This window comes from Dendropsophus ebraccatus, chromosome 14 (genome assembly GCF_027789765.1).
Source record: "Dendropsophus ebraccatus isolate aDenEbr1 chromosome 14, aDenEbr1.pat, whole genome shotgun sequence".
NCBI classification, from domain to species: Eukaryota; Metazoa; Chordata; class Amphibia; order Anura; family Hylidae; genus Dendropsophus; species Dendropsophus ebraccatus.
Genome location: NC_091467.1, coordinates 21,439,854 through 21,464,878, shown reverse-complemented (window position 1 = coordinate 21,464,878; position 25,025 = coordinate 21,439,854). Strand labels below are relative to the sequence as shown.

At 43.4% G+C, this 25,025-nt stretch overlaps 1 protein-coding gene across 2 annotated transcripts in view; it reads left to right on the top strand.

The window, feature by feature from the left end:
- TBKBP1 (TBK1 binding protein 1) overlaps window positions 1–25,025 on the top strand; it is a 52,800-nt gene continuing 27,775 nt past the window's right edge. The window contains exons 1-6 of one of the 2 annotated variants that reach the window (XM_069951749.1): window positions 1–691; window positions 15,644–15,739; window positions 17,052–17,156; window positions 21,675–21,825; window positions 22,990–23,180; window positions 24,609–24,670. In XM_069951749.1, coding sequence (XP_069807850.1) covers window positions 458–691; window positions 15,644–15,739; window positions 17,052–17,156; window positions 21,675–21,825; window positions 22,990–23,180; window positions 24,609–24,670 — 839 coding nt within the window. In that variant the 5' untranslated portion in view covers window positions 1–457. Of the gene's footprint in view, window positions 692–15,643; window positions 15,740–17,051; window positions 17,157–21,674; window positions 21,826–22,983; window positions 23,181–24,608; window positions 24,671–25,025 lie in introns of both variants that reach the window. The other variant, XM_069951748.1, reaches the window with a different exon arrangement.

Below are 25,025 nucleotides of genomic sequence, written 5' to 3'. Positions count from 1 at the left end.
AGGGAGCATGGTGATACAGCAGGACAATACCAGACAGACCTTATCATAACAAGCCAGATAGACCAGCACGGCGAGACAGGGCACCTTCCTGGGCATTGCTGCCAGTGGACAATGTAGGATATGCAGTTTCTAGCACATCATTGGCTCTACATCCTTCCATGTCTCTTTTCCAGACTCCATCGGGCCCCCTGCTTTTACATGTGCATCAAGGCACCATCGAGGAGTTGACCCCTTGGCTATCCTGCCGAGCTTCCTAGGGATAGAGTGCGCTGTCCAATGCCCGCGCACAACTTGCTGTGACTACTCCTTATCTGACCCTGGACGGCGGCGTCCATAACTTCCTGCAACAGTGGACGCCCCTTGTTTGTGGGACCCGTCCAGAGTAACGCTGCCGTCCTCACAGGGCGCCGAGTGCAGAGGGCTCAACGCCGCTTGGCTTCTCCCACTGCACCTGGACATGGACTCGGTGTTTGGTGATGACATCAGCATCATTGCCCAGGAGACATTGGCGCAAGAGGACGAGGAAGAGGACGACTGGGTGGACAGTCCCAACACTGACCAGTCTGAGGACATGTGCTCTGCCTCCCACTTTGCTTTAATAACTGCCTATGGGGACATCAAGGAGCGACTCAGTGCCCTGGAGAGAGAGAATGCCACACTGCGCAGGAAACTCAAAGTCTATGAGATCAAGGTGGGCACTGACTGCTATCCACCTGCTGCTGCTGGCATCTAGGGGGTCAAGAGGCGCAGGGTCCATCAGGATAGGAAAAGCTCAGAGCTCACAGGAGGTCATGGAGGTATACGGGGGTAGTATAGGACATACATGACAGATAGATGCTGAAGGATCATGTTATAAGACTCATGGCGATGCTATGTAATATGACTGAAAGGCTCTATCATATACATAACCTAGATACTTATAACATGAGGAGTCCTGTAATAGAACTTTTTTTTTTTTTGTGCACGACTGATATCTTACATGTCTCCTCATGTTATACGTATACCGTCACATTACGTATGATATGTAAGAAGAAATTATACCATGCCGAAGATATTTATGAGATTGATAGAACGTGTATATGCCTAATATGTCAGTATACATCACTGATATTAGTTATATGTATGCCGTCATATCACGTAGGATACATAAGGAGAAATAATACAACATTATACCATGCCGAAGATATTTATAAGATTGATAGAATGTGTATATCACTAATATCAGTATCAATATCATATTGATATCAGTATCAATATGTCAGTATACATCACTGATATTAGTTATATGTATACCGTCACATCACGTAGGATACATAAGGAGAAATAATACAACATTATACCATGCCGAAGATATTTATAAGATTGATATAACACTTGTGTATATCGCTAATATAGGTCAGTATACATCACTTTTATCATTTCTAGGTATACAATCACATATGAGAAATGATATAGCATAGTATTATGGGTACAATATTTATAAGATGGGCAGTAATGCAATAGATCACTAGTGTATTTTATTAATTGTGTATACATCACTGATGGCTTCCATGACATCATCTTATGGGCTATATGTATAGAATCATGTTGCATATCATACGTGATTAGAAGTAATATAAAATATCATAGCAATAGTTATAACATGAGGGGTCATATAATATAACACTTGTGTATACCACTAATATATGTTATTACTCCTCATCCTATATATACGTCATGTATACGTCACTGATATCTCGCTATATATATGGAATCACTTCACATATGAAGATACGTGATGAGAAGTTATACAACATATTATAACAATATGTGCAAGATAGTTATAAGATGAGGGATATAGCACTTGTTTATCTTTATTATGTTATTATTACTCCTCATCTCCTCAAGCGTCTTGAATACATCAGTGATATCTTACAATATTCCTTATGATTTATATGTACATGATCAAAAATGACATATCATCATTATAACATTAGAGATATGTATAAGATGAGGCGTAATGTGATATAATAGCACTTGTGTATATCACTACTGTACGTTATTACATCTTATAACTTGTATACATCGCTGATACCTTGTGACTTCCTATCGCTTATATGCATTAAATCACATATAAAACTTGATAAGAAATGATATAACATCATTATAACATGATATTTATGAGATAAAAAATAATTCAATATAATACGTGGGTATATCACCAATGTATATTACTCCTTATCTTATAAGTGTCTTGTGTACGTACATGATATCTTACATGACTATTTTCTGTATGTATAGAATCCCATCATATATGAATATATATTACTTATCCGATGAGGAGTGATGCGATATAGCACTTGTGTATTTTATTACTCATTATATATATATATATATATATATATATATGTCTCCTCATCTATACAATCATATCATGAAGGATTATATAACAAATCATAACACTTATAAGATGAGCGGCAATGCAATATAACACATTAATAATAAGAACTTTCCTCTTCTAAGTCCTATATATATTACTGATATCTTACACGACTCATCAGTCTATTATACAGTATATAATATCACATACATGACAAGGGATTATTACTACAATATGTGTAAGATATTTATAAGATGGTGAGTGATGCGATACAACTCTGGTTTATTTTCCTACTGCGATATATTACTCCTCATCTTATGGCTATGTTCACACAACGTATTTTGTGAATTAATCATGGCCGTTGTTGCAATTTGCAATAATGTCCGTGATTAATGTCCGTGACCGGGATCAGTCGGGTTCTGTGACACGGCCGGGTCACAGGACGGCCGGTGTCATACGTAGTGTGAACCCAGCCTATAACTGGACATCACTAAGTTATAACAGGATTCCTACTCTTGTATCTATCCCAGCTATATCATCTGGGTGATAACATACAACTTAAAGGAGAAGTCCCGCGATTTACAATTTCGAATCTGGAAGGGGCGGAGCAAATTTGAGGTACTAACTTACCTCTCCACGTGCCCGCAGTGAGTGCCGGGACCAGCCTCTGGACCCCTGCCAGGCTCTGGGATCTCTATTGCTGACACATCACAACCCGGCGGATGGACTGGCTGCTCAGCCAGTCAGTGACTAGGGCCGGACGCTACTTCAGTCTGGGCCGTATTTACCACTAGGCACCCGTGGTCCAGTGCCTAGGGCAGCACCTTGGAGGGGGGCAGTACCAGGGAGCAGGGGGAAGGGAACAACTTTTTTTTTGTTTTTATTTTATTTTTGTCTCCCACCTCCTGTTCAGACTTGCCAGTAAATCTGGTGTGTTTTCGAGGGGGGTGGGGGGTATGGAAGTATTGGTCAGGTCTGGTGTGGCAGTGTTATCCAGTCACAGTATGGTGGTGTTGTTCTGGTCTGGTGTGGCAGTATTATCCAGTCACAGTATGGTGGTGTTGTTCTGGTCTGGTGTGGCAGTGTTATCCAGTCACGGTATGGTGGTGTTGTTCTGGTCTGGTGTGGCAGTGTTATCCAGTCACAGTATGGTGGTATTGGTCAGGAGTGAAGATGGGGCGTCTTCAGGTTTAGTGCCTAGGGCAGCAGCAGCTTTTAATACTGCCCTGACTTTAGTCACTGACTGGCTGTGATGACGTCACAACTCGGATGGGGGGGGAGGAATTACTCCCAGCGGGGGTAGGTTAGAACTTGTAATCAATTTCTCCCCTGCTGGCTTCCAGATTTTATAAATCGCCGGACTTCTCCTTTAAAGAGGTTATCCAGCGCTACAAAAACATGGCCACTTTTCCCCCTACTGTTTTCTCCAGTTCAGGTGCGGTTTGCAGTTAAGCTCCATTTACTTCAATGGAATTGAGTTTCAAAACCCACCCAATCTGGAGACAAGAGAGGGGGAAAGTGGCCATGTTTTTGTAGTGCTGGATAACCCCTTTAACATAATAATAGAATAGAATTAATCTATTACATAGCGATATTAACAAAAAAAAAGTTCCACATTGAGGCACAACATCACCAGCAGCAGTATATACACAATACTCATATAAGTGGTGATCAGTGATATTACACAAATTAACTGATTTATCACATTATCCCCATCCGCTTGGGGTCAGAAAATACTATGAAGCGCACTGTGATCTATATTATCTCTTACTATTGATATGTTATGATTAGCAATGTGTATTATTAGGTGACTGCACTGTTATATCACTGATACATAATGAGGGTGCTACATCTGCATTGTACATGCATCACTTATTATATTATGTATTATATTGTGTTATCAGGCATCATGTAATATATCAGACATTGACAGGTTTGTTTGCTATGTTTACCAACATATGATTTGCCAGATGGTGCAAAACTACAACTCCCATCATGCACTGACAGCCGAAAGCTTTCAGTTCATGATGGAAGTTGTAGTTTTGCAATAGCTGTAGAGTTACGGGGTGGCTATTAGAATGTATAGGAAGTACAAAATCTCATTCATAATATCTATTTATTATATTAGGTCTTCTCTTATATTTCCTATATTGCACATATTACATTAGCCATCACCACATCTGCTATCTAGCAAGGGAGGCATATCAGTGATGTACACTGTGAGGACGGTTGGTAATGTAACACATTAAAGTCATATATTACATATATACATATATATATATATATATGATCACATAAGAAAATGATTAGATTAGGGATCATATAATATATTGGTAACACACAGAAATGATAAGACAAGGCTATTGCAAGTGCATGGAAACGGGCAAGAGAGGTCACAGAGGGAACATAAGGCGTGTAATAATATCTAGGACGTTACTATATAGATCATTATTGATAGTTATTATTGATAATGGAAAGTGTCAGGATGAGGGAGGTATAAATATCCAAAATCAATGGTAAAGATGATGGGGTGAGAGGTCAAGCTAAAGGCACTCATGGCTGCAATGCAGTATGTGACTACTAACTGTATGAAGGATATGGGGCCTATAATGTATCAGGAATAGATGTATATGTGATATTGGCTAGGTTACAAAGACAGGCTAAGGAATCATGCGATGTATCAATGTTCAATATATATCTGTTCTCTGGGATGGGAACCTTCATGCCTCCAGCTGTTGAAAAACTACAATTCCCACCAGCCAATGCTGTCCAGGCATGATGGGAATTGTAGTTTTGAAACAGTTGGAGAGCTGAAGGTTCCCCATCCCTGCGCAAAAACAATGATCAGAATCTTTTAAGAGGCTGGAAAAGTGAGAGCAGCAATAGGATGAGACTGTAAGGAGCATTAGCCTCAGAAATCAAAACATTGCTATTGTGGTCATCTGTCAAGTTGATAAGGTTGAAAAAAAATCCAACATATAACCCAACTGTGTTGATGTAGAGGAAAATGCTAATTCACAGTTTTTAAAAGTTAAAGGGGTACTCTAGCAATAACTGGTGCCAGATATTTGTAATCTACTTCTATTAAAAAAAATATCTCAAGTCTTCCAGTACTTATCAGCTTCTGTATGTCCTGCAGGAAGTGGTGTATTCATTCCAGCTTGAAGAGCAGGAGAGGTTTTCTATGGGGATTTGCTACTGCTCTGGATAGTTCCTGTCACGGACAGAGGTGGCAGCAGAAAGAACTGTGTCAGACTGGAAAGAATACACCACTTCCTGCAGGACATACAGCAGCTGATAAGTACTGTAAGACTGGATATTTTTTAAAAAGAAGTTAAATTGTTCTCCAGTCTAAAGAATCATTTCCATAACCCCTATATTATATTTTTCTGGTAAAAGTTTAGTTGTTATAAAGAGTGTCTCTTGCTCTCAAGGGCCTGTACTACTTTGCATTACACAGACAACCCACTGATGTGAAGGGGCACCATGTAATGCTTCTTTACTCTTATTGTTGTGCTGCAAAGAATCTGATCACTTACTGCAAGGTTACTCCATTGTATTTTGGGCAAAATTTATTAAAAACTTCAAAACAGATCAACACCTGGAATCCCATTAATCAAAGCTGTGGAAGCAGTATACACAGTGAGAAGGAAGCAGACAGCGCCATACATTGTGTAGTGGCCAAGCTGGGTTACTGCAGCTCAATTCTCTTTCCCCTCAGTGGGAGCTGATCTATAGTCACCAGCCCTCTCCATTATGTGCATGGGCCCAGTAGTCCTGGATACTCATGAGAACCGGAAACTCCACCCACCAGCTGCTGATTGGCAGTTATCTATCCATGCTGGGTATAGGCAGGCAGCTGTCAATCAGCAGCTGGGGGGGGGTGAGAATCCTATTCTCCTGCATATTAGGAGAACGGCTGAACAGAATGATGTAGGTAATACTCTGATCTGCTCAGCATTTCTGTCACTAGTTTATGCTGCCCTCATTTAAAGCAGCATAAACCTAGTGACAGATTCCCTTTAAGTGACCCTGCTAACAGGCAGTTGATGGCTGAAGCTTGATGACAACCATTATAGTCCCTATTACAATCTTAGCTTCGTTATAGCATCCTAGTTATAAAGATGCTTCACTAGTCCCGATATTCATGCACAACCACTTCAGAACACTATAACGGTGACTGTATCAGTCTGGATTATAATAAACACTCTATAATGGACTCATACTGAACATATGAGGAGGTTTGTATTAGGTTAGAGGCAAACTCCATTAAAAAACACTGAAAATTCAGGTACGACTGCAGCTCTTCCTTGTGTTCTGGAAGCTGATATGGGAATATGGGAATCATTAGGAAGATTCTTGCTGATGTTCATTCCCTGCAGAATTGAAGGGCTGTTGTCTAGCAGGATAACAGAAAATAAGACTGAATGGGTTAAAAGAAAAATACACCTAGTCCTAGAACATCTCCTGCTGATCTCTAATTTGGACTCCCTGCCTGCCCAGCTGGTCACTGACTGAGATGGGTTATCACCATTTCCATCCTGATATACAGGAGGTGCAGGCCCCGGACCTGTATATGCCATGAATGGGGGGGGGGGGGGGGGGGGGTAGAGTTTTTCCTCCTGCAGTCAGATCTCCACCAATCAGCTGGTTGCCCCCTTTCCTGAGCATTTTGGATACAATCTGGATTACCCCTTTAAAAATTGACTGCCAGAACATTGAAGAGGCTGTAGTGCTCAAATGAGCTCAGCGGCGAGGGTTCCTGGGAGTCTGAGCCCTGCTGATCCCAAGGACGGCTATTAGTATTTCAACCCCTTTAATCTCATAGAGTTTTTTGTTGTTAACCCAGCCGAGGCGATGTTTTATCAGTCCAGACAGAATCAGCGTTGACCCCCGAGTTTTCCAATTTGAGCTGCGATGTAGAATAAAAAGTGATGCTGTAGAGCAGGTCGTAGACGGAGAAAGGAACTATATGTAATGTAGGGCATTTAATAGCTCAGGGAGCAATTATTTATCCATGTACAAAGCACATGGGCTTTAAGTTGTTTGGCCCCATCACATAGGAATACTTAGCCCTGCCGCAGTCTCTTTGCTTACTAAAGAGAGGCCACAGATATGGTATAATGATACAAGGACGGCTATACAGCCACACACTCCCCTGGTCAGGTCGCCAGGACTTTTTGCTCAGGGTTTCTTAATACAATTACATGACCCTGCTCTTTCTGTTGAGCAGAACCCATGACACTCTGCAGGATCTGTGTATACCAGTGGTGCCCCCACAGGCCCATTGACATGCAGTTTGATCCATAAAGGGCAATTACGTAAATTAAAGGGGTTTTCTAGGAAACAAACAATTCATAGTCTAATAGCCAGTACCCGAGTTGCGGCTCTATTCTAAGTGTAAGTATGGCTGCAGAGCAACTGATCAGTGGGGTGCTGGAAGGGGCATAGCTAAAGGTTTGTGGGCCCTGATGCTAAATGGGCCCCAGTTATATTCAGTGACTTTCAGGTGATGTGCTCTTCTCACATTTTATCCTTGTAAAGTTTGCTGCCCAATTGTCTTGATCCTTAGGCTGCATTCACTCGTCCTGAAAAATTGTGAGATTCCCTGATCTGAGCAGTTATTCCACCATGAGCTCTTAAAGGTATTGAATTATCTAAAAATAAAATAAATCCCTTCAGATATTACCTGCCCAGTGACTAGCTTCACCCACTGCCAGTGACTGGGCAGGTAATATCTGTAGAATAGCATACTGAAGAAACTGACACTGCCCCAACTACTGAATGGTGCCACTGTGCCCTAATGCACAAATGATCTATACCACTGTCCCCTATTGACGTACCGCCATGCCCAAATGCATTATGCCACTGCCCTCTGGTTTACTGTGCCACTGCCCTCTAGTGTACTGTGCCCCTGTCCCCTCTAGTGTACTGTGCCCCTGTCCCCTCTAGTGTACTGTGCCCCTGTCCCCTCTAGTGTACTGTGCCCCTGTCCCCTCTAGTGTACTGTGCCCCTGTCCCCTCTAGTGTACTGTGCCCCTGTCCCCTCTAGTGTACTGTGTCCCTGTCCTCTAGTGTACTGTGCCCCTGCCCTCTAGTGTACTGTGCCCCTGTCCCCTCTAGTGTACTGTGCCCCTGTCCCCTCTAGTGTACTGTGTCCCTGTCCTCTAGTGTACTGTGCCCCTGTCCCCTCTAGTGTACTGTGCCCCTGTCCCCTCTAGTGTACTGTGTCCCTGTCCCCTCTAGTGTACTGTGCCCCTGTCCCCTCTAGTGTACTGTGCCCCTGTCCCCTCTAGTGTACTGTGCCCCTGTCCCCTCTAGTGTACTGTGTCCCTGTCCCCTCTAGTGTACTGTGCCCCTGTCTCCTCTAGTGTACTGTGCCCCTGTCCCCTCTAGTGTACTGTGCCCCTGTCCCCTCTAGTGTACTGTGCCCCTGTCCCCTCTAGTGTACTGTGCCCCTGTCCCCTCTAGTGTACTGTGTCCCTGTCCCCTCTAGTGTACTGTGTCCCTGTCCCCTCTAGTGTACTGTGCCCCTGACCCCTCTAGTGTACTGTGTCCCTGTTCCCTCTAGTGTACTGTGCCCCTGTCCCCTCTAGTGTACTGTGCCCCTGTCCCCTCTAGTGTACTGTGCCCCTGTCCCCTCTAGTGTACTGTGCCCTGTCCCCTCTAGTGTACTGTGCCCCTGTCCCCTCTAGTGTACTGTGTCCCTGTCCTCTAGTGTACTGTGCCCCTGCCCTCTAGTGTACTGTGCCCCTGTCCCCTCTAGTGTACTGTGCCCCTGTCCCCTCTAGTGTACTGTGTCCCTGTCCTCTAGTGTACTGTGCCCCTGTCCCCTCTAGTGTACTGTGTCCCTGTCCTCTAGTGTACTGTGTCCCTGTCCTCTAGTGTACTGTGTCCCTGTCCCCTCTAGTGTACTGTGCCCCTGTCCCCTCTAGTGTACTGTGCCCCTGTCCCCTCTAGTGTACTGTGCCCCTGTCCCCTCTAGTGTACTGTGCCCCTGTCCCCTCTAGTGAACTGTGCCCATGTCCCCTCTAGTGTACTGTGTCCCTGTCCGCTCTAGTGTACTGTGCCCCTGTCCCCTCTAGTGTACTGTGCCCCTGTCCCCTCTAGTGTACTGTGCCCCTGTCCCCTCTAGTGTACTGTGTCCCTGTCCCCTCTAGTGTACTGTGCCCCTGACCCCTCTAGTGTACTGTGTCCCTGTTCCCTCTAGTGTACTGTGCCCCTGTCCCCTCTAGTGTACTGTGCCCCTGTCCCCTCTAGTGTACTGTGTCCCTGTCCCCTCTAGTGTACTGTGCCCCTGTCCCCTCTAGTGTACTGTGTCCCTGTCCCCTCTAGTGTACTGTGCCCCTGACCCCTCTAGTGTACTGTGCCCCTGTCCCCTCTAGTGTACTGTGCCCCTGTCCCCTCTAGTGTACTGTGCCCCTGTCCCCTCTAGTGTACTGTGCCCCTGTCCCCTCTAGTGTACTGTGCCCCTGTCCCCTCTAGTGTACTGTGCCCCTGTCCCCTCTAGTGTACTGTGCCCCTGTCCCCTCTAGTGTACTGTGCCCCTGTCCCCTCTAGTGTACTGTGCCCCTGTCCCCTCTAGTGTACTGTGCCCCTGTCCCCTCCAGTGTACTATGTCCCTGTCCCCTCTAGTGTACTGTGCCACCCCCTCATTTAGTGTGCCAGTCCCTCATCATGTACTGTGCTGATATAAAACTCAGAATAATGCCAATTTATCATCAGCTTTTCACTAACAAAAGCTTACATTGTGGGGATTTGAGGCCTACGCCACAGGTCATTTACTACCTAGATTTTCTGCAGATTTGATAAGTTTTGAAACCAGTTACTCACTCTTATTCTGATATCTGATCCTGAGTTATAACTGATAACTGACCCTGACTTTTGATTTCTGACCTTGACTTTTGATTCTGATAACCGACCCTGACTTCAGACTTTGATGACCCTGATTTTTTATTTTGATACCTGACGCTGACTTCTGAATCTGATACCTGACTTCTGACTGTGATGTCTGACCCTTACTTCTGATTCTGAACCTGACTCTGACTTCTGACTGTGATGCCTGACCCTGACTTCTAACTGTGATATCTGACCCTTACTTCTGATTCTGATACCTGACCCCTGATAAAACAACATTATCAATTAAGAATCTTTGAGTGACTAATAACTGGTTAGCTGTCAGTGTCAGAAGAGTCAGGTATTAGGGTTAGAGATGAGCGAACCAGGTTCGGGTTCGAGTCGATCTGAACCCGAACATTCGGTATTTGATTAGTGGCGGCTGCTGAACTTGGATAAAGCTCTAAGGTTGTCTGGAAAACATGGATACAGCCAATGACTATATCCATGTTTTCCACATAGCCTTAGGGCTTTATCCAACTTAAGCAGCCACCGCTAATTTTGATCGACTCAAGCATGCTCCAGGTTCGCTCATTTCTAATTAGGGTCCATTTACACTGAAAGATTATCTGACAGATTACCTGCCAAAGATTTGAAGCCAAAGCCAGGAATGGATTTGGAAAGAGGAAAAATCTCAGGCTTTCCTTTATGACCTGATCTCTGTTTATAGTCTGTTTCTGGCTTTGGCTTCAAATCTTTGGCAGATAATCTGTCAGATAATCTTTCTGTGTAAATGGACCCTTAGACTCAGCTGTTATATTTAGAGGTCAGGTGTCAGAGTCAGGTATCAAAATAAGGTGTCATTGGAAATTGTCGCAAATTTTCTCAAACTCACATTAAAATAATGTTTGAATCTTAAAGCTGGCTATATCCTAATATGGACCCTGTTGGTTATAGCGCAGGAGTTTTTTTTTATACAGCTTGTTTGTAAACTTTTTTTTGTTTACTATGGTTATGGGGTAGTGAGAAGTAGAAACAACCACCTAATAGCTTAATTTGGGATCTTACTGTTACCTGCCTGTGAAATTCGGCTAATGCTCTTATCTGCGATTCCTCCATTTCCTGCTCTCCTCCCTTTGGATTTCCTCCATGTATCAGGAAGTCAAAAAAGGATATGAAACCAGATGCAAACTCTTTGTATTGGTTCCAAATTACATATCTGACTACCTGAGCAAGTAATGGCTGAGGGGGCCATCTTTAAGGTTGTGCCTGGAACATGGCTGCCATCTAGAGAGCTGCCATACTGGACAAAGGGCAGGTTTTTCCAATGGGAAGGAAGCATATCAGAGAACACCACAATTGTCTAAGAAATCAATTGTCGCAATAAGATTTGTAATATGTCTGTGTATATGAGGATCAAAAGTTATCAAATTCACATGGTCATAACAATTGGATTCAGCGCCTTTAGCGATTATAGATTGTAAGTTCTCGCTGGCAGGGTCCTCTCTCATGCAGCAGCCGGCCATTTGCCTTCATGTAATATGTTTTGATCCTGTAATGTGCCTGTTTATTCACCCCTATCGCTTGTATAGCACTCTGGAATTAAGAAAGCTTTATAAATAATAATAATAATAATTATAATAATAATAATTAAAGGAGAAGTCCGGCGAAAATTTTTATTAAAGTATTGTATTGCCCCCAAAAGTTATACAAATCACCAATATACACTTATTACGGGAAATGCACATAAAGTGCTTTTTTCCCTGCACTTACTACTGCATCAATGCTTCACTTCCTGGATAACATGGTGATGTCACTTCCTGGATAACATGGTGATGTCACTTCCTGGATAACATGGTGATGTCACTTCCTGGATAAAATGGTGATGTCACTTCCTGGATAACATGGTGATGTCACGACCCGACTCCCAGAGCTGTGCGGGCTGTGGCTGCTGGATAGGATGATGGCAGAGGGATGCTCAGTGTCCCTCCAGTGCCCTGTGACATCACCATGTTATCCAGGAAGTGACATCACAATGTTATCCAGGAAGTGAAGCCTTGATGCAGTAGTAAGTGCAGGGAAAAAAGCACTTTATAAGCATTTCCTGTAATAAGTGTATTGTGTAGTGAATTGTATAACTTTTGGGGGGCAATACAATACTTTAATAAAAATTTCCACTGGACTTCTACTTTAATAATAATAATAATAATAATAATAAAAACAACCATATTTTCCGGTGTATAAGGCCACTGGGCGTATAAGACGACCCCTGACTATTAATCAGATTGTCAGAGATTCGCCTTATACGCCGGGAATCCCCGGCGCAGTCAGTGTACGTCACACTGGCTGCACCGGCAACGGAAGCGGAGGAGAAGACGCGCGGAGTCCGGGAACGGACCCGGGTGAGGTAACTGTTTTTTTTTAAAATGGTCACCCCATACGGTGGGGATCTGGGCCATTTTGTAGCCCCCCCACCGTATGGGGTGACCATACCCTGCGTATAAGACGACCACCGACTTCTGACAAGATTTTTCAGGGTTAAAAAGTTGTCTTATACGCTGGAAAATACGGTAATAATAATTTAGCTCTGTGTCTACACACAGAGCTGTCCATGGTGCTGAACACAGAGCTGAAGGCGCTGGATCCAATCATTATGAATAGAGATGAGCGAACAGCGAGCAAGCTTTGATTACCGGTGGCTGCAGAAGTTGGATGCAGCCCTTGGGATTTCTTAAAAACATTGATACAACCATAGGCCATAGGCTGTTTCTATATTTTCCAGTCAGCAGTACAGCTCCATCTAATTTCTTCAGCCACCGTCAGTCAAATGTCACACGCTCAGGTTCGGAGAACACGAGTGATTCTATAAGATGTCATTTTGTAGTTTAAAGGTTATCAATCAGCTGATTGGACTCCCAGAACGGCCACACAGACCTCACAGTCAGGTCTCCTATGGTATTGGGGGTTCCTGGTTCCGTAGGCTTCATATCAGGTAAAATGCTTTTAAATCCCGCACACAAGGCAGGGGGAGAGCCATGAACTAGGCCGTGACTAGTCACATCTCTCTGTCCTGTCAGCGCGCTCTGCGGGGTGATTGACAGGCAAGGAGTCCCGTTAGCGGAACCCCCGACACCATAGGAGACCCGGCTGTGAGGTCTGTGCAGCCGTTCTGGGAGCGGTTCCCTTTAAGATTTACTGTTTGCTATAGTTTCATGTTATTGTCTCTATATTTATTTGTTTATATATATATATATACCTCTATGTATTTAAAGAAAGGTAAACGATAGATTTGACTAAAAATTTATGTGCAGAAAAACACCTGCAGTAGTAAAAACTAACACCTTGAACACATAATAAACGGTACAATGCACCATGCAACACATCTAATAATCTCCCTGACATTCAATAACTGTGTATAAGGTCATGTTTCACACTTAGTGACTAGCAGGTCATATTATAGTCGCAGAGGTCAAATAATCTGTCAGGTTAGTGTACCATTTAGCCCATAGTCTTAGTACTGTTGTCTTACTGTGCTGATGTTCTAGGTTCATATCCCTCCAAGGCAACTTCTGTAAGGAGTTTGTATGTTTTTCCTGTGTTTCTTCTCACACTTAGAAACCTACTGCTGTATGCTCCATTAGAATATTGTGTGAACAGAGCCTAAGAAATAATCTCTATGCCATTAGAGCTACCAGCTTTCCTAGATTCCTAAGCGGCCCATCTGCAGCAGTACAGACCATATACCTCCCAGTCAGCCAGAGATGCTTGGCAGTCCCCCATCCTGTCCTATACCGTTGGGATCACATACCTGTTATGGGGGTATTCTCTACAAAATATAATTGGATTAAATAATTATCAAACATTATGGCTTATTATTATATAGATGTGTAATTTACTTCTATTTAAAAATCTCAAAAAATCATCCAGTACTTATCAGCAGCTGTGTGTCCTGCAGGAAGTGGTGCTTTCTTTCCAGTCTGACACAGTGCTCTCTGCTGTCACCTCTGTCCGTGACACTAACAGTTCAAAGCAGGAAAGGTTTTCTATGGGGATTTGCTACAGCTCTGGACAGTTCCTGACATGGACAGAGGTGGCAGCAGAGAGCACTGTGTCAGACTGGAAAAAAGAGAGATTGCTGATCTCAGGGAGACCAGCCAAATGATAACACTGCCGGCTGTTAGTGAAAGCGCTCAATGCAAAGAAATCCTAGGTGCATTGCCCCCTAGGAAACAGGAATATGCAAAAGAAGAGTCCACGGAGCCTCGTTGTAGAGTCTCGAAACACAGGACTAGCCAGATATCCCTCCGGGAAGGACCTAGCCAAGGGGGGTCTCCTGTAAAACCCCCATATTAAGTGGCCCTATAAGTCAATGTAATGACAAGGGAAAAACCAAGGCCAGGTAACCATCCACATACAGCTGTTTCGGGGTGTTGCCCCTCATCAGTGTGGAACAGGATTCTGGCTAGGTGGGAGAAATGCCTAGTAAAGCCACAAGAGAAACAGATCGCTGATCTCAGGGAGACCAGCCAAACAACAACACTGCCTGCTGCTAGTGAAAGCGCTCAATGCAGTGAAATCCTAGGTGCATTGCCCCCTGGAAAAAAAAACACCACTTCCTGCAGGACATACATCAGCTGATAAGTACTGGAAGATTTAAAAAGAAGTAAATTACAAATCTGTATAACTTTTTGAAATGAGCTGATTTGAAAGAAAAAAATATTTGCCAGAGTACATTTAACAGGAACCTGTCATATTGAAGATATTGTACTTATTCATGTAATTCTTACTCATTATGGAATAAGTAGTCAAGTAGGTGGTCCTACTTAGTGATTGACAGCTAATTATATGCACACTCAATGAGTAGGACCGACCACTTGACTACTTAACCCAGAATGACTAAAGATTTCTATGAATAAATGACAAGTTATCCCGAAACTTTTCCCTCAAAACTATATATCAGTCTGTGCAGCTTCTCCTGCTCTATAACATGCCGCTTGCAGACTTAATTTTTAATGTATTGCCTAGATTTGTTATGATTGACTATAGACAAATGTTCTACTTTCTGATGGTATTTTTTTTTTGTTTTATTTGTAATATATTATTATGGGGGCTGGGGGTGGGGGTGGGGGGTGTAAGCAACAGCCATTGTATGCACCTCAGTTATCTATATACTGGTCTCACCAGTTAATAAGAAGAAGCCTGCTGGGAAAGGATCTACATAGAACAGGAAGTCTAAACCTAATGGCCAAAACGAATTCTGAAAGACTTGAAGGTTATTTTTTTTTTTTTTTTAAATGTTTAAAAAAAAAAAAAAAAGAATTGCCAAAAGAAGTCAAGACTAGTATTACTAGATGTGAATATCTGATGAGTCTTATATGGTGTATATTTTATAACAGTCATGTGACCTTTGCGTTGACCTTCTACCATTTTCTTTCTTCCTACCTGCAGTATCCAATCATCACCGAATTTGGCGACGAGCAAAACTTTTCGCCCTATGATACAAAAGAAGGATCTCTTCTGCACAACGACATCTCCCAACATGAGGTGAGTGGGGAAGAGTCTTCAACATTGCTTGGCACTACTCCCACCCTGCTCCGTCGCTATGTATATGTATATATATCCCTGCTGGCACCGCTAACCTGATGACTCATGTGTATATAAAATCTAATTCCACCCCCTCTCTCCTTTCTAGAGTAACTACTTATAGTAATAATGACACACAGCATAAATGGCAGCGTACACCCACCTCTTTCACACTCTCCTAGGGGTGATTCTCGAGAGGGAAAACAGAACAATATGGCAGTGACAAGTTACACAATCGTGGCACTAGGTGACTGCACTTTGATTCCTAAAAACAAAGTATAGTACGGTAACAAGCGATAGGAGGTATTCATACTTTGCAATGAATACCGTTACATTATATAAGCTCCTTTGTAAGCAATTCCTTTGTAAGCCGAAAAAGTCTGATTTAAATTGAAATTAACCATTTCAAGAATCAAAAGAAATTTTTTGTTGTAGCGGTTATGGTAGGACACGTCTTATATCTATATTCACTTACACCAATCACGTTGTCCCTATGGTCAAGTGGGTCCTAGTATAAATAAGTAAAATTAAAAACTTCTGCAAAAATCTCCCCGTCCGCCCCTGCCGCCATATGCCTGCTGGGAGGTGTGCCTCTCCGCTACCCGTCCGCCCCTGTGACATGCCTCCTGCTCCCCCGGCCCGTCCGCTCTGCTCCCCCTCTGCCCCAACGCCGTATGCCTGCCGGGAGGTGTGCCGCTCTTTTCCCTGATCCGCCCCGCTGCCATATGCCTGCCGGGGAGGTGTGACGCTCTGCTCCCCCAACTGCCCCTGCCATATGTCTGCCGGCCAATCCTGTCCGGTCTCCTGCCGCCATACGCCTGCCGGGAGACATGCCGCTCTGCTCCCCCGTCCATCTCTGCCACCGTGCCTGTCGGGAGTCTATGTCCTCCCCCTGCCACCATATGCCTGCCGGGGAGGTGTGCCGCTCTGCTCCCCTGTCCGCCTCTGCCACCGTGCCTGTCGGGAGTTTCCGTCCGCCCCCCGCCGCCATATGCCTGCAGCGAGGTGTGCCGCTCTGCTCCCCTGTCCGCCTCCGCCGCCAAACATAGAGCCGGGCGACTCCTCGATTGTTCATTCCGTCATTTTCCTGAAAGGGGTCAGGCATTTGGGAAATGATGGAACAGCGTTCATTTCATCATTTCCCAAGATTTGATCAAATCCCTGGATTCTATCATTTCACTGCAACATATATACCAGGAGCTACTGGAAATTGAATAACATGTTGGATTTAGATTGTTCACATGTCAATAATATAACTGTAATTTTCCTCCAGCTTCAAAACAGCCAAGAAAATGAAGAGCAGCTGGGAGAGATGGTGCGTGCGTGTGAAAAGATGTGCGCCGAGAGGAGCGAGCTGCACGAGGAGTTAAGTGAGATGGTAAGTGTGAGAACGAAGTGTGTGCACAAGAGAGGCGAAGGAGTCCTGGCAATAATAGTACAGGAAGGAAACGCATGGGGTGGAGGGGACAAGGACATTGTCCTTACAGGAGGGGCTCCGCTGTCTGTCCTTTGGAATGGATTTATCGGATGTGATGAGCACATGTTTTTTTTATAACTTTCATTTGGATATAGCCCTAGATGGATTATTTAATAACCAGCAGACACGGGTAAAATGTACTGTGCTGTCTTCCTATAAATGTCAGGGCTGTTCTGTTTACTCAAGAAATTATTTTGAGGTTGTTCATTGCATGCAGTCAATCTTCTCTGAAAGGTGATTCAGAAAGTCATAGGGGCTTAGCAAATAACACAAGTTATGTAACGTACCATAGAGCCACCAATGTCAGCTTCTCACAATCAAATCAGAGAAAAAAAAACACGAAAGAGCAGATCTGTGTGTGCAGCTGATCACAAGGCTCACAATGTTCTCCAATATCTTCTTTGACCTTTTTGAGGATGAAAACATCTCCTTCAAATGGAAATGCAAATAACCTTAAAAAAGTTGTAGAGGCGGCTGCTAAATACAAAGCAAACCCACCAAACCACAGAAAGAGGGGGGCTGTAGCTGGTTTCCAGTGAAGTGGGTAGTATGAGGGAGTTCCTGCCTCTCCGTGATCACAGTCCTGAGGATCTGCCTCTCCATGATCACAGTACAGAAGATCTGCCTCTCCTCGATCACAGTACAGAAGATCTGCCTCTCCATGATCACAGTACAGAAGATCTGCCTCTCCGTGATCAGTCCTGAGGATCTGCCTCTCCATGATCACAGTACAGAAGATCTGCCTCTCCGTGATCAGTCCTGAGGATCTGCCTCTCCATGATCACAGTACAGAAGATCTGCCTCTCCGTGATCAGTCCTGAGGATCTGCCTCTCCATGATCACAGTACAGAAGATCTGCCTCTCCGTGATCAGTCCTGAGGATCTGCCTCTCCATGATCACAGTACAGAAGATCTGCCTCTCCGTGATCAGTCCTGAGGATCTGCCTCTCCATGATCACAGTACAGAAGATCTGCCTCTCCTCGATCACAGTACAGAAGATCTGCCTCTCCATGATCACAGTACAGAAGATCTGCCTCTCCGTGATCAGTCCTGAGGATCTGCCTCTCCATGATCACAGTACAGAAGATCTGCCTCTCCGTGATCAGTCCTGAGGATCTGCCTCTCCATGATCACAGTACAGAAGATCTGCCTCTCCGTGATCAGTCCTGAGGATCTGCCTCTCCATGATCACAGTACAGAAGATCTGCCTCTCCGTGATCACAGTCCTGAAGATCTGCCTCTCTATGATCACAGTACAGAAGATCTGCCTCTCCATGATCAGTCCTGAAGATCTGCCTCTCCAAGACTTTGCGCATTCCCTAAGAGAAAAAGTGAGATCTAGTGGGTTAACAAGGCTGGTTTAGTAAGGATCAATGCCCAAGTCATTCTTACAGCTCCCATACACATGAGATGTTTGGCAGCCACCGAGATTCTAGGATCCACCCACATAAAAGTTTAAAGAACTTCTGACATGTCAGACATTTTATATGGTTGGGGTCCAGCTGATGAGACTCCCAAAAATCACTGGGAGTGCTGTATTCCTTTGCTTCTGCTCGGCTGTCATCAGAAAGCAGACCGAGTACAGACACCCTGGCAGTCTCTATTAGAGATGAGTGCAACATGAGCATGCTTGAGTCTGGTGGCTGAGGATGGATGCCGCCCCAGGTAGTCCAGGCCATAGGCAGTATCCACATTTTCCCGGATTCCCTAGGGCTGCATCCAACTTATTCAGCCATCGGCATTCAGATGCCGAACGATCAGACTTGAGTTGTGCTCCTCTCTAGTCGCTATGCATCTCCATTAGACTATAATGGCACCCATACTCCATGAACCTGGCACAAGCAGAAGCTGGAAGACACAGAGCTCCATCAAGCCAAACAATCAGTGGGGGGTATCAGCATCTGCACCCTACTTATCACAACTTCTGATAAGTCACTCTGACACGTGAGAAGGTTTCTAAAAGGTACACTTTAAACTGACTTTTTTTAAGGGTTGTCCAGTCCTTTTACTTTTTAACAGGCCAGACATTACTCACTTGCTATTCTCACGGCCATTACTCACGGCCATTCCAACACTCACCAGATCCCTATTGATCATCACTTCCTGGTTCTTCTTGACTTATAGCCAATCACTGGGAGAGGGAGTTCCTGTGAGTTATGACAGGAACAGGAAGTGGAGATTAACCGAGACCCAGAGAGAAACAGAACGACAATGGAAGGGCATTGGCAATGAAGTACATTTTTTCTGCCAAATTTGACCCTTTTGACAAAAGAAAAAAAAATCCCTTTAAATCCTAACCAAGATCCTTAATCCAACTGAAGCCCTAAACGTTGACGGACCGGTCCACTGTAAAAATACAACTTGATAACGTAGTACTGCCTAGCATATTGCTGCTATAAATATAAAGCTATTGACAACAAGGGAGATGGTTTTATTTCTGGGACTTCTGTACATTGGGTGAGATGAGTGATGAGGTAGTAAGGAAGCTAGATGCTGTACATTTGTATGGAGCGAGGAGAAGGTGATTGTGGGGATGGCGTATGGAGAAATGATGGATACACAAGAAAGCAGCGAGATAGGAAATGTGTGGGAGGGCAATGAAGAGAGAATGAGATGGTAGATTATAGTAGGTGTATAAGAGCAAGGCAATAGAGCTTGTCTGTAAAGCTAGGAACGCAGAGTGTGGGAGAGGGCAGAGAGGTGATCCACATCGTAAACAAGATAACCGGAAGAAGAGATGAGGACTTTGTGCAAACACTAATATTCATATGGGACGACAAGCCTCCATTTATAGTAATATTTTTTATAAATTGCAGGGGAAAAAAACTAAATCGCATATAGAGAAGCTAAAAATATACACAATTCAGAGATCCATATACTTGTACCCTGCCCACTTAACCCAGGAATAGATTCGACTGCTGGATCAGAGAAAAGGCTGCTGCTAGTATATTATTCCATAGTATCATGCACTATCATAGACTCCCCAATTTCCTTTAAATCTGGAGCCCTGATTATCAGCCCATTGGTAGAGTTCCTGACTTTTTTAAAGGGGCAAAAAAATGTTTCAAATCAATTTGTGTCAGAAAGTTATACAGATTTGTAAATTATTTCTATTAAAAAAAAATCAAGCATTCCAGTACTTATCAGCTGCAGTATGGCCTGCAAAGAGTGGTGTATTCTTTCCAGTCTGACAGTGTTATCTGCTGCCACCTCTGTCCATATCAGGAACTGTCCAGAGCAGGAAAGGTTTTCTATGGGGATTTGCTCTTGACAGGTGGCAGCAGAGAGCACTGTGTCAGAGTGGAAGAATACAGCACTTCCTGCAGGACATACAGCAGTTGATAAGTACTGGAAGGCTTTGAAATAGAATAAATTACAAATTTATAACTTTCTAGCACCAGTTAAGTAAAAAAAATGCCCAAATGCCCCCTTTAAGCTGTATACTACAATACACAAAAGTTAATATGCATAGTTACCACGACCATAGTCATTTTCCTTTGCTCTACTTTTTGTATATATTTTGTATATCTTAAAGGAAAAAAAGAGAATTTAGAAAGAAAAATACAAGACACAAGAGAAAAATGTGGTGGGACTGAACCAGACGCTGTAGCAAAGCCAAGTGGTAGCAGATGGTGATGGCATTTTGTAATGGTGTTAAAAACAAAGGAGATGGCAGGGTAAAGAGCATGGATTTTCTATAGAGGATTCCAATTTCTATGACATTTATATGACAACATGTTCATTTGCTATGTGCATGCATACTCTGCAAATGGCACATACAATATTTATAGGCAACATTAGAAATCTATCCTATGTCACTAAATCCTACAAGGAATATAGAGCAGTCCAACATTTTCCAAGTCTTGTATAGTGAAAGGGATCATCTGCTATCAGAATATTATATCTAAATATAATTATCACAGTAACTTACCAAAGTGGAGTTTCTGATGTTCACAAATATGACTGTGTTTGCTTGAATTACCCCTAACAGGAGGTTGTGTAGTCCTTTCACTTTCAACGTGGTGTTGTCTCCTGTTGTCCCCTCTTTACTAAGGCAACACATCTTCCTCTGCTGTCTGGATCTTGTTTCTGAGCTTATCTCCACCGCTCTAAATGATGTCCGTGCCCCTAATCAGCCCCCCTCCAGCCTACATCACTATCTCCCTGTCATATACACATATACATATTTATTTTTATTGCGACATTTAAGGCGAGTGAAACAGTGTGAGCCTCGAGCTGAACAGTGCCACAGGCAGAGGAGCAGACAGGCAGCGGATGCAGCAGATACTGCTGAAAACTCATATCACTTTAAGCTTCAGGCACCTGTGGTTGTAAGTGGATCAGGAGTAATGAATATATTATTTCTCTATGGACAAATGGTAATGAATATAATATTTCTATATGTCTTTGTATTACAGAAGGGCCTTGTTCTGAGCCACGTAGCCCACATCCAGTCTCTGGAGCAGCAGTTACAGATGTGTGCTGAGCCGCACCCTTTCCCAGGCTCTGCTCTCTCGGATCCTGACATGCAGTATCTGTCGCTGCACCATGGACCAGACATGTCACATGGTGAGTCGGTGGACACGGACAGTTTTACGGTGTACATAGATGTGGCCTTTTTTGCTAACATTCTTCTAGTTTTACACTCTCCATGAATAAACATGGGTGAAGTCACACTGACGTGCCCCCACATCTAACCTGAGTCTGCATTTAAAGGGAGCCTGCCATTACGTTAATGCTGCCTGAACCGTTCGTCATGGGGCTACCTTCCACCCATGTATCTATGATTGACAGATCTCTCCCTCTTTGGGTATGAGAAGAGGTCTATCAATCAATACTGGTGGTGGAGGGGAAAAGCCACCAGGAATCACTCTGATGACATGTGATTCAGGCAGCATGAAAGTGAGGACATGTTCCTTCAACCTTCTTTGGGATTGCTTACACCCCTATCAGAGATTAAAGGAGTTTACAAAAACATGGCCACTTTTGCCCCGCTCTTGTCTCCAGATTGGGTGGGGTTTGAAACTCAGTTCCATTGAAGTAAATGAAGCTTAAAGGGGTTATCCAGCCCTACAAAAACATGACCACTTTTCCCCCTCTCTTGTCTCCAGTTTAATTGTTGTTTGAAACCCCACCCAATCTGGAGACAAGAGAGGGGGAAAAGTGGCCATGTTTTTGTAGCGCTGGATAAGCCCTTTAATTGCAAACCACGTCTGACCTGGAAACAAGAGTGAGGCAAAAGTGACCATGTTTTTGTAGTGCTGGATAACCCCTTTAAGTAATAGGATCTGTTATATAAGTAACAAACTACCAGAACCTTACCAAGACTGTTGTGGTGGATGTGGTCCATCAGATTACAGAATTTTTTTTCATGTCATTTAGCATTACAATAGTTGTCATCTGACACTCCCTTTGTTACTTCTATAATCTGTCAATCAAACAGGCCATAAAGTTGCCAAGAATAATGGACACCAGATGCCCATTCTGGAGCGAAGAGCAGAACAAGCTTTGCACTGTCCCTCTCCATAGACATGAATGGAGGTGTCATCAATGTTTGATCTGTGGGGTCCAGCCTCCAAGACCCTGCAAATCTGCTCAATGAAGCTGCCATGCATGGTGGTCAGGGAGGTTACACCCCACCAATTAAACATTACAAGCCATACCAGGTATCTTGTACTGTCACCACCAGAGCTCTCATTGTAACCAAACATGTTCTTCCTTGCCAAGTTTTAGAGCATCCTATGACCTGGCAGGCTCCCCGCAGCTTGGACTTACAGCGTGACATGGCAGCACAGAGGAGAGATGCTGAGCTGGAAGAGGCTAAAAGAGACCTGCAAAATGCTCAGCGCAGAGAGAAGCAACTAAAGGAAGATATTCTGCGTCTAGAAGAAGAGCTCAAACAACTGCAGGAGACCCGGGAGCAGGTTAGGAGAATAGAAATACTAATATCATGTCCAGGCTTAGGGCGGCGGCATGTTTTTACAAGAACAATTTAGATTCATTAGGTGTCCAAGGAATTTAAAGGAGAAGTCCAGCAAAAAATTTTATTAAAGTATTGTATTGCCCCCCAAAAGTTGTACAAATCACCAATATACACTTATTACAGGAAATGTTTATAAAGTGCTTTTTTCCCTGCACCTACTACTGCATTAATGCTTCACTTCCTGGATAACATGGTGATGTCACTTCCTGGATAACATGGTGATGTCACACCCCGACTCCCAGAGCTGTGCGGGGTGTGGCTGCTGGAGAGGATGATGGCAGAGGGATGCTCAGTGTCCCTCCAGTGCCCTGTGTCCCTCAGTGTCCCCCTGCCATCATCCAGCTCTGGGAGTCGGGTCGTGACATCACCATTTTATCCAGGAAGTGACATCACCATGTTATCCAGGAAGTGAAGCCTTGATGCAGTAGTAAGTGCAGGGAAAAAAGAACTTTATAAGCATTTCCCGTAATAAGTGTATATTGGTGATTTGTATAACTTTTGGGGGGCTTCTTCTTTAATGAAGTTCCTGTGTGACCATATAATGTGTATTGCGCCATGTGGATGGTGAGTTGGATGGCATAGAATGTACATTAAGGTATTGGGGGCACATGATAATACTATTTATGTGTATAGAAATCCAGGTGTAATGTGTCTTCTTGTTTCTTCTGGGTTTTGTCTTATTTCGACATAAATAGAACTCAAATATCTATTATTGTACATGTTGGCAAAATATCTGTAAAAAAAAAAAATCCAGGCAGGTGGGGAGAGAGTCTTATGAGTCGAGATGGACTGCCAATGTTGCATATAACCAGGCTGTATATTACACTGGCAATGTATATAACCAGGCTGTATATAAAATTGCCAATGTTGTATATAACCAGGCTCTGTATATAACACTGCCAATGCTGTATATACCCAGGCTCTGTATACAGTCTGATCACATGACATCTCAGTTTGGCTATTAGGTATTTAGGATGTTTAAAGTTTTTAGTTTATTTCTAATGTGCATAAGCTACAATTTACATAAACAGTGCAGAACTGTCGGGGTATATAGGGCTCCTGATGATTTCCCCTTAAACAAAGACAACAAAAAAAAACAAGGGCATGGATTTTCCTCCTGGGTGACCTTGGAACAAATCTAATTAACACACTGACACTTTATACCCGGGCAGCGCTGGGTAAATTTTCTAGTATATATATATATATATATATATATATATATATATATATATTATATATATATATATATATATATATATATATATATATATATATATGCTTTTATATATATTTATATATTTATTTATATATATTTATATATGTAACTTAGTAACTGTCAAATAACTCTAATGTGTCACTTTGATTTTAGGAATTGGCAACTGGGCAGACCCAGCGTGAGATGGCGTGGCTGAAGGAGGTGGGAGATGACCAGTAAGTTACCTATTAATGTGACATCCCAGTGCATGATTATGGATATTTGAATGGTGATTTGTGTTTCGACTGTTGCTGCCCCTGAAGAAGAAGGCAAAGAAGTGCTGTAATATCACCTACCTGGGCTCCTGTCCAGAATAAGGTGGTCTCCAGACTCCCAGAGGGGAAAATGCACAATGAGTCGCATAGCGCACGCCTGGTAACGACAGAAACACATAAAATAACACATTTATCTCTGTCGGCACTATACACTTATATAGAATATAGTGAATATTTAGGGTATTTTGACACATGCCATTTTGATGCCGTGGGTGGAAAGCCACAAAGGTAAAGATCTACTATTTTTTGTTTCAAA